General features: G+C 41.7%; 1 protein-coding gene and 1 long non-coding RNA gene across 6 annotated transcripts in view; one reads left to right on the top strand and one right to left on the bottom strand.

Moving 5' to 3' along the window:
• LOC136713390 (uncharacterized) overlaps nucleotides 1–17,398 on the top strand; it is a 173,360-nt gene that overhangs the window by 146,180 nt on the left and 9,782 nt on the right. The gene's annotated exons all lie outside the window — the stretch shown is intronic.
• Nucleotides 7,594–17,398, bottom strand: part of LOC136713388 (rho guanine nucleotide exchange factor 10-like protein) — a 97,249-nt gene continuing 87,444 nt past the window's right edge. For all 3 annotated transcript variants that reach the window (XM_066690434.1, XM_066690435.1, XM_066690436.1), the window contains 2 exons: nucleotides 12,119–12,241; nucleotides 7,594–11,821 (listed from right to left, as the gene is read on the bottom strand). In XM_066690434.1, the coding sequence (XP_066546531.1) occupies nucleotides 11,283–11,821; nucleotides 12,119–12,241 (662 nt within the window). In that variant the 3' untranslated portion in view covers nucleotides 7,594–11,282. The remainder of the gene's footprint in view (nucleotides 11,822–12,118; nucleotides 12,242–17,398) is intronic.

The raw sequence follows: 17,398 nt of genomic DNA, 5'->3' as shown, positions 1-17,398 counted from the left end.
AGAGTGAGGCTGTGTGTATTAAATTCCTGTGACAGTGTCAGACCGTGCTCTGGTTTTTTAATGTGGGATCAAGTTCTCTGAAGCCTGTGGTACTAAACTCACTGACTTGTGCGCTGAACCACACAGTGCAAGGACGCACGATGCCAGAAATAGCTGGGGAGTCTCTCTGGCCATTACACACACAGATTGAGTATGTGGTGGTTTTTAGTTCCAATTTAACCCAGATCACTCTGCATGTTTATGAAACTCTTGGCTGTAATGGAACCAGTGATCCATAATTTTTGTTTTTTCCAAATAAATACATAGAAATAAATATGTTTCAACCTAGAAGGCAGTTAAAACCAAAACGATAACATGACGCAGTGGGATTCGACTTCAAGATGACTAGGTAACGTTTATCATTTTTGGTTGCACTGTAAATTACATTTGTTTATGCCCAGTTGACATTTACAGTAAATTCAACATGCAACCACTTGCGTAACCGTTCCGTGTTGTGCTCAAAACAACTGTTTAAAAAAAGGGGGGACACAATTAAAATAGGCACTCCGCATTTACATTCACAAAAATGTACATAGATTAATTCAACATCTGTGTGCGGTACACTCTCTCATGCCTTTCAGTACATTCTCCTAAAAAAAGGTTTCTTTGCTGGGGTATCCATGGGAATAATATCCAGTATTTGGATAGAGCTTTACAGAAATCAAGCTGTTCCTTTGTCCTCAGACTCACAGTGGTATATCTTTCAGTTTATGTCTAAAATTGGCCTCTTTGTGTTTCATCTCTATGTTTTAAAGGCATACAAAACATTATCCTAATCCAGCACACACAGGAGACTATGACTGCCATATATTTAGCAGGGTTTTCCTTGTGCTGTAGGCCTGTGGTTGATTTGTAAAATAGAGCTTTAATTAATTACTGCTGGATTTAATTACGTGTATCCTTAAGGCCAAGAGGCCTAGGTGTAACTAATTAGGCTCACGGTTAAATCTGAACTGTGGTACTGCAATTCAATTGATTGTTGTTCTTTGCAAGTGATATCTTTCTAATATCGTCGATTTGTTAACAGTTCTGCCATTTGGCTAGGTTACTTTACAGGAAGCTGCGACTAGATTGTGTAGCATGCAATCCAAATAAATTTGATTTGATTTTGATTTGATACATTTGATAATAGAATGCATAGTTTTTTACACGATCTGAGTCACAGTGGACGTCCGTTCAAAAAGGGCAGCTAGTCAGTGTAATGTTTTAATGAGTAGGACTGTGTCAGCGCTGAACTTACAGTGACGAGCATTGTGTCCCTTTTGAAGTCACCAAAGTGAAATGAATCTGACATTCGGGTCTTCAACTCAATTCCCAGCAGCCTGAACTGTCTTTTTTATTGTTCCAGCCGAGCTCACCATTTAGTAATTGGTCTAATTATTTAATCAGCTCTTCTCTGCTCGTCTTAAGATGTTTAACATACAGCGAAGAAAGTTTTATTGAAATGAATCCTTAAAATCATTGTGTGCGGAATGTCTTGAGAAAAATGCAAATATTTCCAGATGAGCAAATGATTAGATCAATTAGGGGATGGATACATTAAACTGGAGTAAAGGACTGATGACCTTGTGGTCCTCAAACGGAGAGAGTAAGACCTCTGATCTAACATTTCTTGAGATGATCAGTTTTGATTCCATGATTACATGAGAAGGTCAGTAGGCACTGAACACAGAGTTGTTAGTACGAGTGTCGGGAACTGGGTACAAATAGGAAGCAATAAAATGTCACTTGCTACTACAGCACATTATTTTATCTGCACTTTTTTTCTGCTATCTTTCAACAACAAAAAAAATGTTTTCTTGGATATTTATGTCCGTCTGCACAAACTGTTTTCGTGCACAAATTGTCAGTGGGATTTAATAGGAAGCTAGTCATAAACACACACACACAAATTCCTGCAACAAATCCTGCAGCACATGCAGAAATCCTGCAGGATTTGTGAGACCTAAATCCTTATGGGTTCCTACAGATTGTGTTACATTGTTTCCTGTGAAATGAGTCCTGTGTGATCTTCCCAGTGGGACTCCACCAGAGCCAGAGATTTGGCAGGAATTTGTGAAGACTTTAGCCCCATAGTGGCCAACAACAGGCTCAGCATTCCTGTCGCTTTCCTTGTTTGGTGAGGTGGTTGTGGAATTGGGGAAATCATTTGAAATCTCCTTCAACTGGGCTGGGAGACACTTGACAAAACTAGAATAAGTGAAATCTCCTGAGCACAGAATTCACTCTGCATTGTGCATTATTTATTTATCTATTTGAGAGAGAAATTTTATCATCTAATATAAATATATACAGTAGCCCTTAATGAATTACATTAAGGTAAATAAAGCAAAACTAGACTGAAAACGCTGAGGCACACTTTGGCTTCACGGGAAGAGAGGTCACCAAGAGTCATCGAAAGAGCACTGGCTTGGAAGAACTGTTTTGGGGGGGGGGCTGTTGTGGAAATTTGTTTTGAGAGGGGGGGGACGTCTCAGTTGGCTAGATTTGACTTCCTGTTTTACTTTTTACTAAATTCAAGATAGACGTGAGAAAGATGTACATCTTTGTGAAGACACCTTGAGAAATCTCAAAAGATTTGTTTTTGTTTTTCATTCGTGAAGGGGCGCGCTTTGTTTGAGTCACCTTGTAAATTGTACACATTGTGTTGTCATTTACAAAACATATTATTTACCTCAGCAGAACTGTTGGAACGCTTCCAAGTCACATAAAGACAGTAAGAGAGAAAAACAGCCACTGCCATGACTAGACCTGACTGTTAAATCGAATTTATCAGTGACTGGCACAAGCTACTTGTTGTTTTCTGAAACCTTAAAGAAGATGCTTATCTAACTCTTTGGAGCCGATCCAGATACCAAGGAATTTATACACATCTTTATGTTATGTGAAGGTCACCCTTTAATTAGGTAGATTTGCTTATGGATTACAGTGCTCAAGAACAATGTAGGAACAAACACCAGGAGGAGAAAACACTGGGATATGGATTTTAACTGCATTAAGGTTTGTTTTCCATTTAGAAGGAATAAAGGGGAGATTAAAATGAGAAAAACAAAAACATTTTACTCTATTGTGCATTGCCATTATATTTTGTAAAAAAAAAAAAAATCCAGTTGCCAATAAATATTTCGGAACATATCAAAATGCTACAGCAGTAACATCTTCCCCAGCCGAGGAAGTTAACCACGGCTTGTTACTGCGCTACAAAACATGCCAACTGTGGGAGCCAGTACACTTTCTTTTTAATGATTTTCACATTACTTTCTGGCTTCCGATTGTGACGGACATGTACGCAGAGACCTGTTTTGTAAGCTCAGCCCTCATTTAAATCCTTTTAAGCTTCAATTTACAGGAATGAGTGCTGCCTGGTGTCAAAAGGTGGTGGTGCAAGGGTTAAAATGCTGCACAGCCAGCTCCTGCAGAAAAGCACCAGTCGAATTACTGCGCAACATTAATTACACTGTAATTGAATGTATAGCATGCTACAGTAAGTACAGACAGCAGGGGGGCATAACCTGCGGTTTATTATGCTGTGAAAAAAGCCCAGGCGACTTGTTAGTTTTAGTTTCTAGGGTAGGTAGTGTGTGTGTGTATTTTTTGTTCATTTTTTTTCCCCTTCAGCTTCACAGCACAATCTCTAGAATAGATTGGAAATGCAAATAAGAGTTGGGGGGAGGGAGACAAGCCGGAAAAATTAGATCTTCAATCATTTTGCTCTGTCCACTTCTGTGTAGCCTTGAACGAGTGTGCAAATTATACCTGAGACACTGAGAGATGCCCGTGGCCAGCTTGAACTCAGAGCTGCTGCTGAAGATAGCAGAGACTTCCCCGCAGCGAGGTTAATTGGCAGGAATGTCTATTGAATAGGCTCGGGATGGTTTAACTCTTCTTTTCTCTCTCTCCTTTTGTAAGTTGACGGCAAAGTAGATACACATTCACTCGGCAGCAACCGTTATAAATGATGGCTGTCTTTCTGAGCTTTTATTTTTTTTCCTGGGTGATTTTAAACTGTTTAAAACATCGTGGAGAGAGCAAAATCTGTGTGTATTGTATCCACACGGAATAAAAATGCTGACACTATTTGATGTAGTAATTCAGCATTATCCATCACTTCACAAGTGGTATGTATATATATTTAGTAATTTATGTCCTGGGCAGAAACTTGATTTGAATTTATTTCCAGTAGATTGGACAGATTGGACACCCAAGTGTGCGTTACTTTTGATATCCAGGTTTTGACGGCTCACAGTGCTTGCTAAGTGGTGGTAATTAGGATCCCCGGGACCCTACGAACGCTTAGTGTAGTCTCAGAAAAATATCAAGTACAAACCGAGGAGGAACTGCATCACGTCAACAACCAGTCATACAGCTTCGAAGGGCTGGTGTAATTAGTCACAACAAACGCAACAAATTCTGCGGTTCAGTTGGAGAGTGAGGAAGGAGTACAGCGCGTTTCCCGAATTCAAACTCACTGTGCGCGTCGACTGCAGTCACACACCTCGGCCGATCCCCCCTCCCTCGGCCTGAGTGATGCCGGGAGGGGCCCATGTTAATAAGCGCTGAAACGCTCGGCTCCCCATCTTCGCGGCTGCTAATACGCAGTCCTCGGCTCGTAGCGCGGGGGGGGGGGAGGGTCCGAGATGGGATGTGGTGTGCACGGATTTAATTAACATGCTGCTCAAAAGGGACCAACTCGAAATGAAATTATTTTCACTCGCGGAGGAGCCGGGAGGTAATTGTGCTGACTAGCAGATGGGTCTATTACAACAGGAGATCATTCATAATGTTATCTCCTGTTTTCCCTGAAAGAAATATTGTACCGTCAGCTGCTCTCAAGACGGATTCCCACGCCTCGGCAGCCGAGGGTGGAGAAATCGGAGGCCGAGCTGGATCACCGAGGTCCTGTCACGGTGACTGGGCACATCTTCCTCTGTTTGCCCAAACCTTTGTGTTCTTATATTTATTTTAGCTGAGCACAACACAGTGTGCTTAATTGTACAAATTAAACTAGCAGGAAGGCAGATGCCCTATATTATTGATCTGAGCACTACTCTAGCCTCTGTGGTGTCTAATTTCTAGGAACGATCAAATATTTTAATGTCTTAGAGCCCTGACGTTTTAAAATGAGTGTCCCCCCCTACAAATTGTGGTATTGTCCACTTTTCTCCATGTACTTCAGCCTCAGGATAGACGACCTAATACAAATGTGTGTCTTTGCATTCTCTCTCTCCGTGTCAGGGCTGCTTAGTTCGGTCACTTGTGTAATGATTTTTTAATTCTGTGTGAAGCTGTGATAGTCATGTCTATCCCCTTTGGATCCATCTCCTTTCTATCGTAAACACAGAAACTGTTCTTCTCCCTGAACTATTTCACTCATCTTCTCTCCATCTGTGTCTTGGTGCACTATGTGTTGTGTTGCTATGGCAGGATAAGCTACACAGCAGTGAACAGTTTCTCTGATAAACCTGTGGTGTGTCCTTCATCATTTCCCTCTTCCAGGAGCTTACGAGCCCAGGTTCAGTGTTTGTTCTGATAAAGACATTGTTAACGATGACAGGACAGAATAATCTCGCCGATTAATTCAGCACCCCAGACAAGTGGCTGTCTCTAATTACCTTCCCGGTCTTTATCTGTTTCTGTGATTCCGGTAAGTGTGGATCAGTCTCTCGATTAACGGATCTCAGGAATGCAATTGAGAAAGAGAGAGAGAGGAGAGGGGGTAAAGCTCACCTCAGACGTGTCGTCGGATATTATTTTGACCAAATAAAACACAATCCCAATCAACTGATACTTGAATGTAAAGATTTGAAAAATAAGGCTGAGCAGAAACATTAGATAGGCTTTTCTTAATACCTTCTTCAAATAAAGACGAGATGTAAAGTCTTCCACAATTCTGAAGGTTTCCCCTTGTTTACTGTTTGCTATATGTTGGGTCTTGAATTGACTGCATTAAATGTTAGATACCGTGACACCTTCCTTTTTTATATACGGGGAGTAATATTAGTAAATAATATCAACAATGAAATTGAAATTGTATATATCAGTAATAGGACATCTCGTTATATCTTAGGTCTTAGAAGCTGAACTTCCCTTGATATTAATAAAGCTTGAGCAGCAGTTTATCTTGATTACAGGGGCATGCATGCATATAGTCCGCCTGTGTTGTTGTTGTTGTTTAAAAAATTTAGTTAGTGAAGCAAGCCATGTCCAGATGTTTGTAAATGTCTGATGAACTCCACACCAGCCCTTCAGAAGTCTTGACTGTGTGTTTGTCCGCATCAGACGTGTTTTTGAAAAGGAAGCGTTTTCCTTTGTTGGCAATCCTGAGAGTCCGGGACGCCTGAAAGAGTTTGGTGGAAGTCAGGGATTACTGAGGCAGCTTGTGTCCTACATCCCGGTCATTTGAACACAGTGGTAAAGGGGTGCCAGGGTGTCTTAGAGGAAATATACTGCGTGAGGGTGAGAGAGCTGAGTGCTTTTACTGTTGGCGGCTCTGTGGTTACTTTAAATTCCACTCAGTCCTGCCAAGGATGGGGTGAATTTTAAGTACCATTTATAGACAAATGCCGCATTTTCAAATAGGAACCAAAACACCAGCGTGATTTACTTTTCATATATTGTTGGTTGTGTTGTAGAGACTCCAATTATATTGGCGGTGAAAGACGGACAGTTTGGTGCGTATATTATGTATTTTGTGTTAGCATGGGCCCTTGTTATTTTGAAGGGATTAAAAACACATTTACTCCTGTACAAAACCTCTATTTAAGCATGAATTTAAATAGCGGATTCTATGTAGCAGAGAGCTTGTTGTATCAGCAGAAACTCAGATCCTTTTACTGTAATGTTATATAACACCTCTTTTCAGGTGTGTGAATGGAAATTTCTTTCAAATTACTGTAAGCGTTGGCTATTTCATGGTCTTTAAGAAACACTTGATGTGACTGTTTTGGAGAGTTTTGGTCTTTATAAAAGTGTAACTACCTGCCTGGCGCCTTGCAGAGAGCTTTTCTACAAACCCTTACCAGAGACGCATATCAAGCGAACTTCCTTCATATAAATGGATGCGGAGCCATTGATTCTGGCAACATTTCAGCCATGCCTTGTCATGAATGCACGCAAGATAAAACTCTGTGGGGTGGCCCTTTTTTTGTGTGGAAATCTTTTGGTGTGGCTGTAATAGCTGCCACTGCAGATGAGTGCTTAGGGTTTAAAGTGTTGGAGCTCCTTACAGAGAATAGGGATGCCACCCCCTGCTGTATAAACTCTTTAGGTGCAGAGAAGTTGAGACTGAATTGTGAAGATTTAACGGCATAAGTAATGTACCTTCCAAAATCCATGCAACTGTTATAAACTGCCCACCGTCATTACTCCCTGCGGGACACTGATATCCCTGGGTAGCTGTGATCTAACAGTCTTTCCTCCTGGCCAAGTTCATGAAATGGCTGATGTATGAATAATGGGTAGAAGTGAAGTTTCAAAGTGCTGCATATTGCAACGATTCTCAAGAAAAAAAAGGATGACTTGAACATTACTAAAAAAAAAAACACCACCAACAGCAACATCCGTAATCCTGTACAGATTTATTTCCATATTTTGTTTACAGTGAAACGATTGGTCACACAAAAGAAACATACATTCCGTTAGAGGTCAAATTGTAAATCTAAGGTATATACACCGTGTCACACGATTTCGCAGCACTTCTGTACAGTACGAGTCCAGGAGAGAGTCAGTGTGAGGGATCCCATCCGAGGTTAAAACAGATACTGTCAGTGAGAAATCGGTTCTTTGTTTCTGTAATGAATTGTTAGTTTAAATTCAGTTCAACTGACAAAACATAAAACAATCTCACTGCCCAAACACAATGGGAAAGTCCACAATGAAGACTGTTATACATTTATTCAAGTATTGGGAATGTCATACTCTAGCCCTTGAAAGCCAAAGGGTTTTCTTTTTTTTGGTCACTAAACTAATCTCTCTACCACTCAAATGATCGAGCAACTTAGTTTTCCATATTTGACAGATTTATGCTTTAACAGATGCATTAAATTCAAGATCAAGTTGCTTGGGAGACATTTTGAGGCAGGGAGATCGGTGTTAGTGTCCAATGAATGTAAACCAGCAAAGTAACGGAGGGCTTAGGTAGAACGAAAAGCCAGGAGAGACTGGCGGTCAGCCTCCAGGAGTCGAGATTGACAGTCCTGATTGGGACTTAGGAACCACAAAGCGCCCAAATCTGCAGCTCACTGTGGCGACTCTGAGTTCGACAGTTGATTAGGTCAGTAAAGTAACTGAGCTGGGGTGCAGTATAAACCTCAATTCCCCTCTGTACTGGAGGACTGGGCTACGAGAAACCTATTATACTGGAAGCAGGCTTGCTCTGCAAGCTCCTGTGATTTAGGGCATTGAAGCGTGTCTATTGAACGGTAATCAGACTGTGGTCAAATATGGTTAATGCTGCTCTCCCTGACAACGTGAGAAATCTGAATCAGGACTGAAAGGACCATCCTGCTTTTTCCAATTATCATCTAATTGTAATGGAAATTAATTACAGCTGTTCTCTGCTGCACAATTCTTTTTGCTACACTGTGTGTCCAGTCTTCCATGCCAGCTCGTTCCCCCGGCTCTCTCTCTCACCGTGGGCAGTTTAAAGATCATTCTTTATTAGGTAAAGGCAACAGAGCGGACGGGAGCAGGCCTGTCCACTGGATGCAGTCTTTCCATCACATCGCCAGCTTGTGGAATTGGTCACCCCTTGTTCTTTGTGAGCAAATAACAGATTTAATGCGAGAGCAAATCAAAATTTGACCCACCTGCGAAGAGCAAATTACAGAGTTGTGCCCTATTCATAAATATATAAAGTGGCTCCTAATAATAAATTAAACCGCGACAGGATACAGATTTGTACTTTGCGGTTCACGGGTAGGTCACGGTTTTGATTTGGTCGAGTCCTTATGCTGAAAAATCTCCTCATCCAGAAATGATTGTATTGCAGAAGAACATATAAAGTTATTATTTGTATTAATTAATTCCTTGTTAAATCAATATTATTTATCTCTTTGTACCCGAAACCAATGTTTTAAATTTTAGGCAAAAACTATTGCTCCGCCCCTTCTGGCTTCTGTTCTGGCACGAGGTTCGGTTACTTCACCGGACACATCTAATACATCTCCAGGCATCCAAGTGTTGTGTTTCCTTGAATGAAGTACATATTTAAAACCATCAGCTTTAAAGATGATTCTGTCTGACTGAAAAAATAATGAGATCAGTTAAGTCACCGAGAAATGAAATTAAAATAAAAACCTTAAGACCCTGCGGACTTTTGGACGTCAGTCTGTCACCTGATATAGGACACTTAGTGACCTTCACCTCATCATTTATTTGGACTGTTTTTGCGTCTCAATGAATAGCGGGGGAAGACCATCTTAATTTAAGATTATGGAACTGGATGAAATAATACATGTAACCATTTATACTCTATAATCTTCAGTTTCATATTATGGGGTTCTGAATGCTTGGCAATTACCTTTGACCTGTGTTTGACCTGCTTTGTTTTATTTCCTTCCTATTTTTATTTGTCATACCACGATGCTCCTGAAAACATTCCCTGGGCTTTGTATAGGGACTTTATAAAGGGGTGAAAATCAAAGCTGCTCAGGCTATAATGTCCCCCGATACGCCGCGGATACGGCAGAGTACCATGGGATGTTTCTTGTCCCCCAGTGCGGTATATTCGTGTCTCTCGGAGATCCCTTTTCAGAGGCGGTTTATGAGAACAGCTGGTTCTCCTGTGCGGTAATGAAAGCAGTGACAAGAGCTGGGGCTCATGCAGAACACACTCGATACGACACACGACAGAGAATTAACTAACGGGAAAATACAGATGATGCGTTCGTCTCCTCTCAGAGTCCTCCCGATGAATGTAACAGATGCTTATTTCTGTTTTTCCCCCCTCAGCTGATGTGTGTTTGTTGTCATTGTGGAACCGTGGTGCTAATGACTTTTGGGAGTTAATAGCTTTTTTGTTTTTAACTCTACCCATAGTGCTCTCGGTGAATTTGGTATTTAAACCAAAACGGGTCGACATTAACAAACTAATAGTGCTGGAATCTGTCGTAATTGAAAAGCGGCGCTAAGACGTTAACAGATCTCAAGACTACCTTTACAACGCGTTGGAATTTACACTCAGATGAAGCTCAGCAATGGCCCATATTCTCAGACAAATCCATCAATAATTATTGCTCTAATTTCCCAGCTGGTTTATGATTAAAATGAAAACATCCTCCAAATAGAAATGCTGGCAGTCACCGGATTACAATGCACAATGAATACCTGGAACTGATTGAGAAATCCCTGACAGTACTTCTAAACGCCTTATGGATTTGCATTGTTCACGCCTTTAGAATATTAGGAAATTCAAATTTTATTTGTGTTGTTGTTTTTCTTCCCCGCTCACAAACACAGAGCGTAGAGACAGCGAGTGACGGCTGTAGTTAGGGCAATGAGTCAGAATTGCAGAAATAATACAAAGATTATCAACGTGACACACAGTACGGTTAAACATGATTTGCCTTTTTTTTGTTTGCTTTCTTCCAAAGCTGTTTGCTTTCCAAATTGCAAGACAAAAAGGAATTTAACTACAGTATCACAGTACACTCGCTTTCACGGGGAGATAAGTGGGGGACATCATAATATGAGTTTTAGAGGAGGCCAAGGACGGGAGATCTGGATCGGTCCCAAGAGGAGGAATTTTGGAAAATTTGATTAGGGAGATCAGAGACCTTGGTGGACAAATCTGTGAACTCTACCCAGATTTTGAAACCCTACACGTCTCTTCAGAAATGGCACACACGTTTTGTTGTGCATTTACAGTGTACTTTACCCTCTTATATCACTAAAGAAAGCGACTTCTGTCTCTCCCAAGCAAAGGCAGAGCCGACCAGCTTCCTCAGCCAGCGTTACTGCGCCGTGGCGGCCGTGTAGCGCAGTGATATGTGTTCAGTGGGAGCCCACTGACCCAGCTACCAGTCTCTGAACTGAGGCCTGAATGAACCAGCATTTTGGAGAGGGAGTGGAAGGCAGGCATTGCAAAAGGCAGGCATTGGAAAGAAATCAACCTGCTGTCCATTGTGGCAGGAGTCTCTCTCCGTCTTGAATGACTCTGGAGGGAATGTGGTAAATCGGGCCCATTTCTACAGCTGAATCCAGCCTGCTATGAGCTTTCAATTCATGCCACGGTCTCTCCCGGCTCAGACGGTGAGTGGGAGCTGCCACACCATGAGCGTACTCTCCGAAGCCTCACCGCCGCCCCCCGCCGTCCTGCCGCCGCTCAGCCTGCGGAACCCCTTCCCCCCGGAGATGACTGCAGCCGAGGTGACCCTCTCCCTCCTCCCGCCCTCCCGGGCCGAGGGCCGGCCCCGCACCCACACCTCCGGGTCGTCGGTCAGTTCATAGATGGAGCCGTCCTCCAGGCTGTGCTCCAGGGACTCCAGCGAGGAGTCGGATGCCCCCTCGGCCCGGGCTGTGAGGGGTTTGCCGGGCAGCTGGGAGGTGGAGCGCAGGCGGTACTGCAGCAGGAGGCCTTTGCGCCGGCCTTCGTGGCAGGGGGTGGTGCCCTGATGCAGAGACTCCTGGGAAGAGGAATCAGTCTTGTCCTCCCCACCACTGGCCACGTCTGGGCCATCCGCCATCGAGTCCCTCTTCAGCAGCTCTGGGGACAGTGTACTGGATGTGGCCACCAGGAAGTCCACCGGGCCGCAGTGAGCATTCAGAGAGGTCATTCCTTTACCTGCAAGAACGACAGAAGAGGCCGATTGAGAATCAGACGTGTCAGATCTTAATGGCAAACAGTTTGAAAACAACCAGACAAAAACAAGACGCACACAAACCCCAAACTACCCACACATACATTCATTAATATTATATCTATCACGCGTAGGACACAAAAATACAAGTTTGGCCTTTTAAAATCCTTTACAAAATACGCCCAAACTATTCGTGTCACATTGAAAAAAGCTTCCTGTCCACAATGATTAATCTTAGCAACTGTAGCAGGGATGTCCTAAAGACTTCAAAGGAGTTTTACCTGTAATCTTGGGGATGCCCTCCAGTTTGGGCACTGGCAGTGTGATGATCATACCCTGGGCAGTGCCCACCCACAGCTGCCCCTGACAGATCAGGAGACTGGTCACACGCACGCTCTTCTCACCTGCGTTAGGCAGAAAATCACAGCTGTATTTAGTGGCCAAGTTTCCACTGTTTCCCCCTTCCGTCATTTCATTCTACGTCCTGCTGTCCGTCTTCAATAATTCCCTGTCCTTGTATCCACTTGGTTTGTGTTTTGCGATGCGAACTATTAAACAAAATAAAAACTTGCTTTCTTAAATGATCGTGTTATTTCAAGTAACCGCACAGGGTGTTCTTTCAGATTTCTAAAACCCTGTGCTGATTGCACTTCTGAGGGCTTTCTGAATTCCTTTCCCTCTAGTGGATCGGCATCATTTAACAAAGCAATTACTGTCGGACTTTTCTTTTCTTCTTTTTTTTTCCTTAGTTTGAGTTTTCTTTTTTCTTTCTGGTTTGTGCAAAAGGGAGGGGAAAAGCAATTAGTGTTCTCTTAGGGTGAGGAACCATTTGATTACATGTCAACAGCAAGTCTGCACCAGAGAAGGGTCACCAGAGGTCGCGTGTTGAGCACAATTTCAATTCTTTCTCTTTCACACAGTACATCTAGCAGGGCTGATGTCAAGGAAATTACAATGGGTAAAAAAAAGGGGCCAGCGCTCAGTGATTCTGTTCTTTACTCCCAACAATTAAATTAGACAGAGGGGAGGGGGGAAATCTGAACATGGCAAAGCGCTGATGTATGTACATACGCAAATGACACGCTTGTTGTTTATTGCATTTAATTTACATTATATGATTTACTCGCGAAATTAAACTGCGTCTAATTGATTTATGTTCTGTATTCACTTACTTTGGAGAGGTGCACAGGGGAATCGGTGCCAGTGCATTAACTGAATGAATAAACCTTTGTTAATGGCTATAGGTGATGCGGCACCTGCTACACTCTGTCAGGGAATTTGGTCGAAGCGGAGAACTATGCAACTACAGATGCACGCCAGGACGGTGCTTGAAAAACACACGTTGGCCGTCGTTTCAGGCAGTAGTGTTGGCTTACCTTAATTCTAGTGTGAATAGACATTGAATTGGAAAATTGGAATGGGAAATGTAATAACACTTTTCTTGCACCTTTGTCTACCTCCGTTTCCTATGGAAGCCCATTTCTGCCACGAAACAAAAAAAAAAGTACACCCAGATTTTTTGTCCAGGTTGATTTGCTCTCATAACTGTGACTTACCATCTCTTACTTACCATCTCATAATTATGACTTATATATATATATGACTTAGTATCTTGTTATTTTGACCTATTATGTCATTATTCCGACTTAGTATCTCATAATTGTGACTTTCATAATTAAAGTCTTATGAGAGATGGTAAGAAGGTAAGTCATAATTATGAGATACAAGTAATAATGACAAGATACAACGTCATAATAACAGGATACTAAATAGAACTAAGGAGTCATAATAATGAGATATTACGTAATAATTATGAGATACTACATCATAATAAGGACATACTACATTAAAACAAGATAGTAAGTCATAATTATGAGATACTATGTAATAATTATGAGATACTACGTAATAATTATGAGATACTACATCATAATAACAAGATTGGAAGTCGTAATTATGAGATACTACGTCATAACAACAAGACATTGCGTTGAAATAACAAGATACTAAGTCATAGTTTTTTTGTAAGTCACCCTGGACAAGGACGTCTGCTAAGAAATAAATAATAGTTATGAGATAGTAAGTTATAGTTATGAGAGGTGATAATTATGAGATACTAAGTCATAATCATGAAATACTACACAAGATACTAAGTTGAAATAACAATAATGAGATAGTAAGTCATAATTATGTGATAGCAAATCAACCTGGAAATGAGATTTCACATTTTCCAGTGACTAGATCTAAGCATGTGATAAGAAGGCCTTTCACCGGCAATTAATTGTATTGAATATTTTGAGAAGAAAAGGTATTTTGTAAAGGCGTTATTAATGGCTTTTTTTATAAAAAGGAAATATTACATCTGTTAAAGAAATAATTTATAAGTACGTCTTGGAAGTAGAGGGATCTAGTTATTACAAGAAAACACTGCCGTTGAGAAGGGAGTAATTGATTCCTATGTTTTCTAAGCCTTTTAAAATTTAAATCTTCTTTCAATCGTTTTATTAATTTTTAAACTCTGTATGGTCTGGATTATTGAACTTTCCAAAGTGAAATCTACCTAGATTAGTACAAATGATTCCTGGCGCTGGAGAGCTGAAGCACCTTCTGTTTCTCTCTCCACCTGAAGTCTAAATTATTTTATGTAATCAATGATTGACTAAACTGGTATAAATTAACGCAGGTATGTTTGCTATATCACTGTATTAGACATTCATCTTTTATTTTATTTTTAAGATTGTTTTGCTCCGGGAAAGACGAGCTCCATGTGTATGATATTTATGTAAAAACTTTTTTTTATTAAATGACCCCCAACCCCCATCCCTGCATTATTCAATTTGAGTTCTGCAAATCGTTATGTCCTTGGCACAGAATCTTCTTTGTAAAATAGAGAGGAGAACAGAGGAACATTAAGCACCTTGTATTTGACCTCGCAAACCAGGTGAAACATCGTTAAGGGGTCACGCTTTTTCAGCACTTCTATTTTGACTGCGTCTTTAGCTCCTCTTCTAATGTAGCTATTAAAAAAACGCTGTTTGACAGGCAAGGAATTGCAGCCGCCTGCAAAGTCTTGGCACACCTTCAAACACATCATACAGCTGAGGTCAGCTCTGGTCCCTGAGGTTCAAAGCTGAATGATTATCTAATTATCTGAAGAGATGGTGTAGCTTTCATCCACACCAGTTAAAAATCATGTGCTTGGGAATACCATCATGTAGGGTAACAATCTGCTAAATTTGATGCAGCTCACTTACATGGTCTTTGCTGAACAGTCTGAATTTGTAAGTTTGAACTTAATTATTGTAGAATTTAAAATGCTGAGGCTCTGTGCCGTACGTCTGAATGTAGAAGCTCAGAATTAGAAACAAATTGCTCTTATTCCTCTGTACATAAGAAAGTGTCCAATGGAGGGGAGGCCATTCGCTCCATCATGCTCGTTTGGTGTCCATTAGTAACTAAATGATCCAAGGATCCTATCCAGTCTGTTTTTGAATGTTCCCAAATTGTCTCTTCAGCCACATTGCTGGGGAGTTTGTTCAGATTGTGACAACTCTCTATGTGAAGAAGTGTCTCCTGTCTTCTGTCTTGAATGCCTTGAAGCCCAATTTCCATTTTCCTACGCCACCCTGATCATAATTTCTCTCTCCGTCTCCATTCCATTTCCCCGGGTGCGTGTGTCCCTGCAGATCTGGAAAAGCTCCTCTGGTTTGACGTGGTAGTTCCAGCATACTGTAGTTTGTCTTCCCAACTTTCTTCAGTACACTCATCTGTGTTCCTAAGCTTCGGTGTAACTCTAACCAGCATTTGTGGGCTTGAGTCTTGTATCATTGGAAAACTCTGCCTCTATATCATATCATATGCGACGCTGGGCCAAGGAAAAGATCCAGAACTTTCAAACCTGTTGGGGCACTCCTTCCTTCTGCTGTGACTGCAATTGTCCCAGCTAACCTCCCTGCTCTTCCATCTCTGATCCACATTGCTTTTGACAGTCTGTTAATGCTGCTTTCCAGAGGCAGAATATCACAAAGGAAGCTAAACAAACTAAGACATATTTAGTGAGGTATTAAAAAAAAAAAAAAAAAAGGAAAAAATGCTTGTGTTTGAACTCAACCGCTTTGGCTATAAATATCTTAAGGTTGTGGGTATAAGTTTAGATTTTCTTTGAAACCGTCTGAAGCAGCAGTGAACTTCTGTCACATTAAATATCCTGGGAGAACAGGGATGCTACGGAGTTGGAACAAGTTGGGCTAAATCGAAAACTTTCAAACTTTGTAACTTTTATTACAATTGCACAGGTCTGGCAAATAAACTCAGCAAAAAAAGAAACCTCCCTTTTTCTGGACACTGTATTTTAAAGATATTTGGATTTTTACAAAACTAACTTTACAGATCTTTATTGTAAAGGGTTTAAACAATGTTTTCCATGCTTGTTCAATGAACCATAAACAATTAATGAACATGCACCTGTGGAACAGTCGTTAAGACACTAACAGCTTACAGACGGTAGGCAATTAAGGTCACAGTTATAAAAACTTAGGACACTAAAGAGACCTTTCTACGGACTCTGAAAAACACCAAAAGAAAGATGCCCAGGGTCCTGCTCATCTGTGTGAACGTGCCTTAGGCCTGCTGCAAGGAGGCATGAGGGCTGCAGATGTGGCCAGGACAATAAATTGCAATGTCCATACTGTGAGCAGCGCAACAGGGAGACAGGAAGGACAGCTGATCGTCCTCGCAGTAGCAGACCATGTGTAACAACACCTGCACAGGGTCGGTACATCCCAATATCACACCTGCGGGACGGGTACAGGATGGCAACAACAACTGCCCGAGTTACAGGAACGCACAATCCCTCCATCAGTGCTCAGACTGTCCGCAATAGGCTGAGAGAGGCTGGACTGAGGGCCTGTAGGCCTGTTGTAACTTGTCCTGACATGACCCTCCAGCATGACAATGCCACCAGCCATACTGCTCGTTCTGTGCGTGATTTCCTGCAGGAATGTCAGTGTTCTGCCATGGCCAGCAGAGAGCCCGGATATCTATCCCATTGAGCACGTCTGGGACCTGTTGGATAGGAGGGTGAGGGCTAGGGCCATTCCCCCCAGAAATGTCCGTGAGCTTGCAAGTGCCATGGTGGAAGAGTGGGGTAACATCTCACAGCAAGAACTGGCAAATCTGGTGCAGTCCATGAGGAGGAGATGCACTGCAGGACTTAATGCAGCTGGTGGCCACACCAGATGCTGACTGTTACTTTTGATTTTGGCCCCCTTTGTTCAGGGACACATTATTCCATTTCTGTTAGTCACATGTCTGTGAAACTTGTTCAGTTTATGTCTTAGTTGATTAATCTTTTTATGTTCATACAAATATTTACACGTTGAGTTTGCTGAAAATAAAAGCAGTTGAAAGTGAGAGGACGTTTCTTTTTTTGCAGAGTCTACAAAAACGGAGATTCTGACTCCGGGCTTTCACTGGAGTGATTTGCTGCGCATTAGATTGCGATTATAGAAAAGACACAGAAAAGGGCTGATTTGTACACTAACTGACCTCATTGTCAAACA

This window comes from Amia ocellicauda, chromosome 18 (genome assembly GCF_036373705.1).
Source record: "Amia ocellicauda isolate fAmiCal2 chromosome 18, fAmiCal2.hap1, whole genome shotgun sequence".
Taxonomy (NCBI): domain Eukaryota; kingdom Metazoa; phylum Chordata; class Actinopteri; order Amiiformes; family Amiidae; genus Amia; species Amia ocellicauda.
The sequence above is the reverse complement of the archived record's forward strand: the minus strand, read 5'-3'. Positions and strand labels throughout refer to the sequence as shown.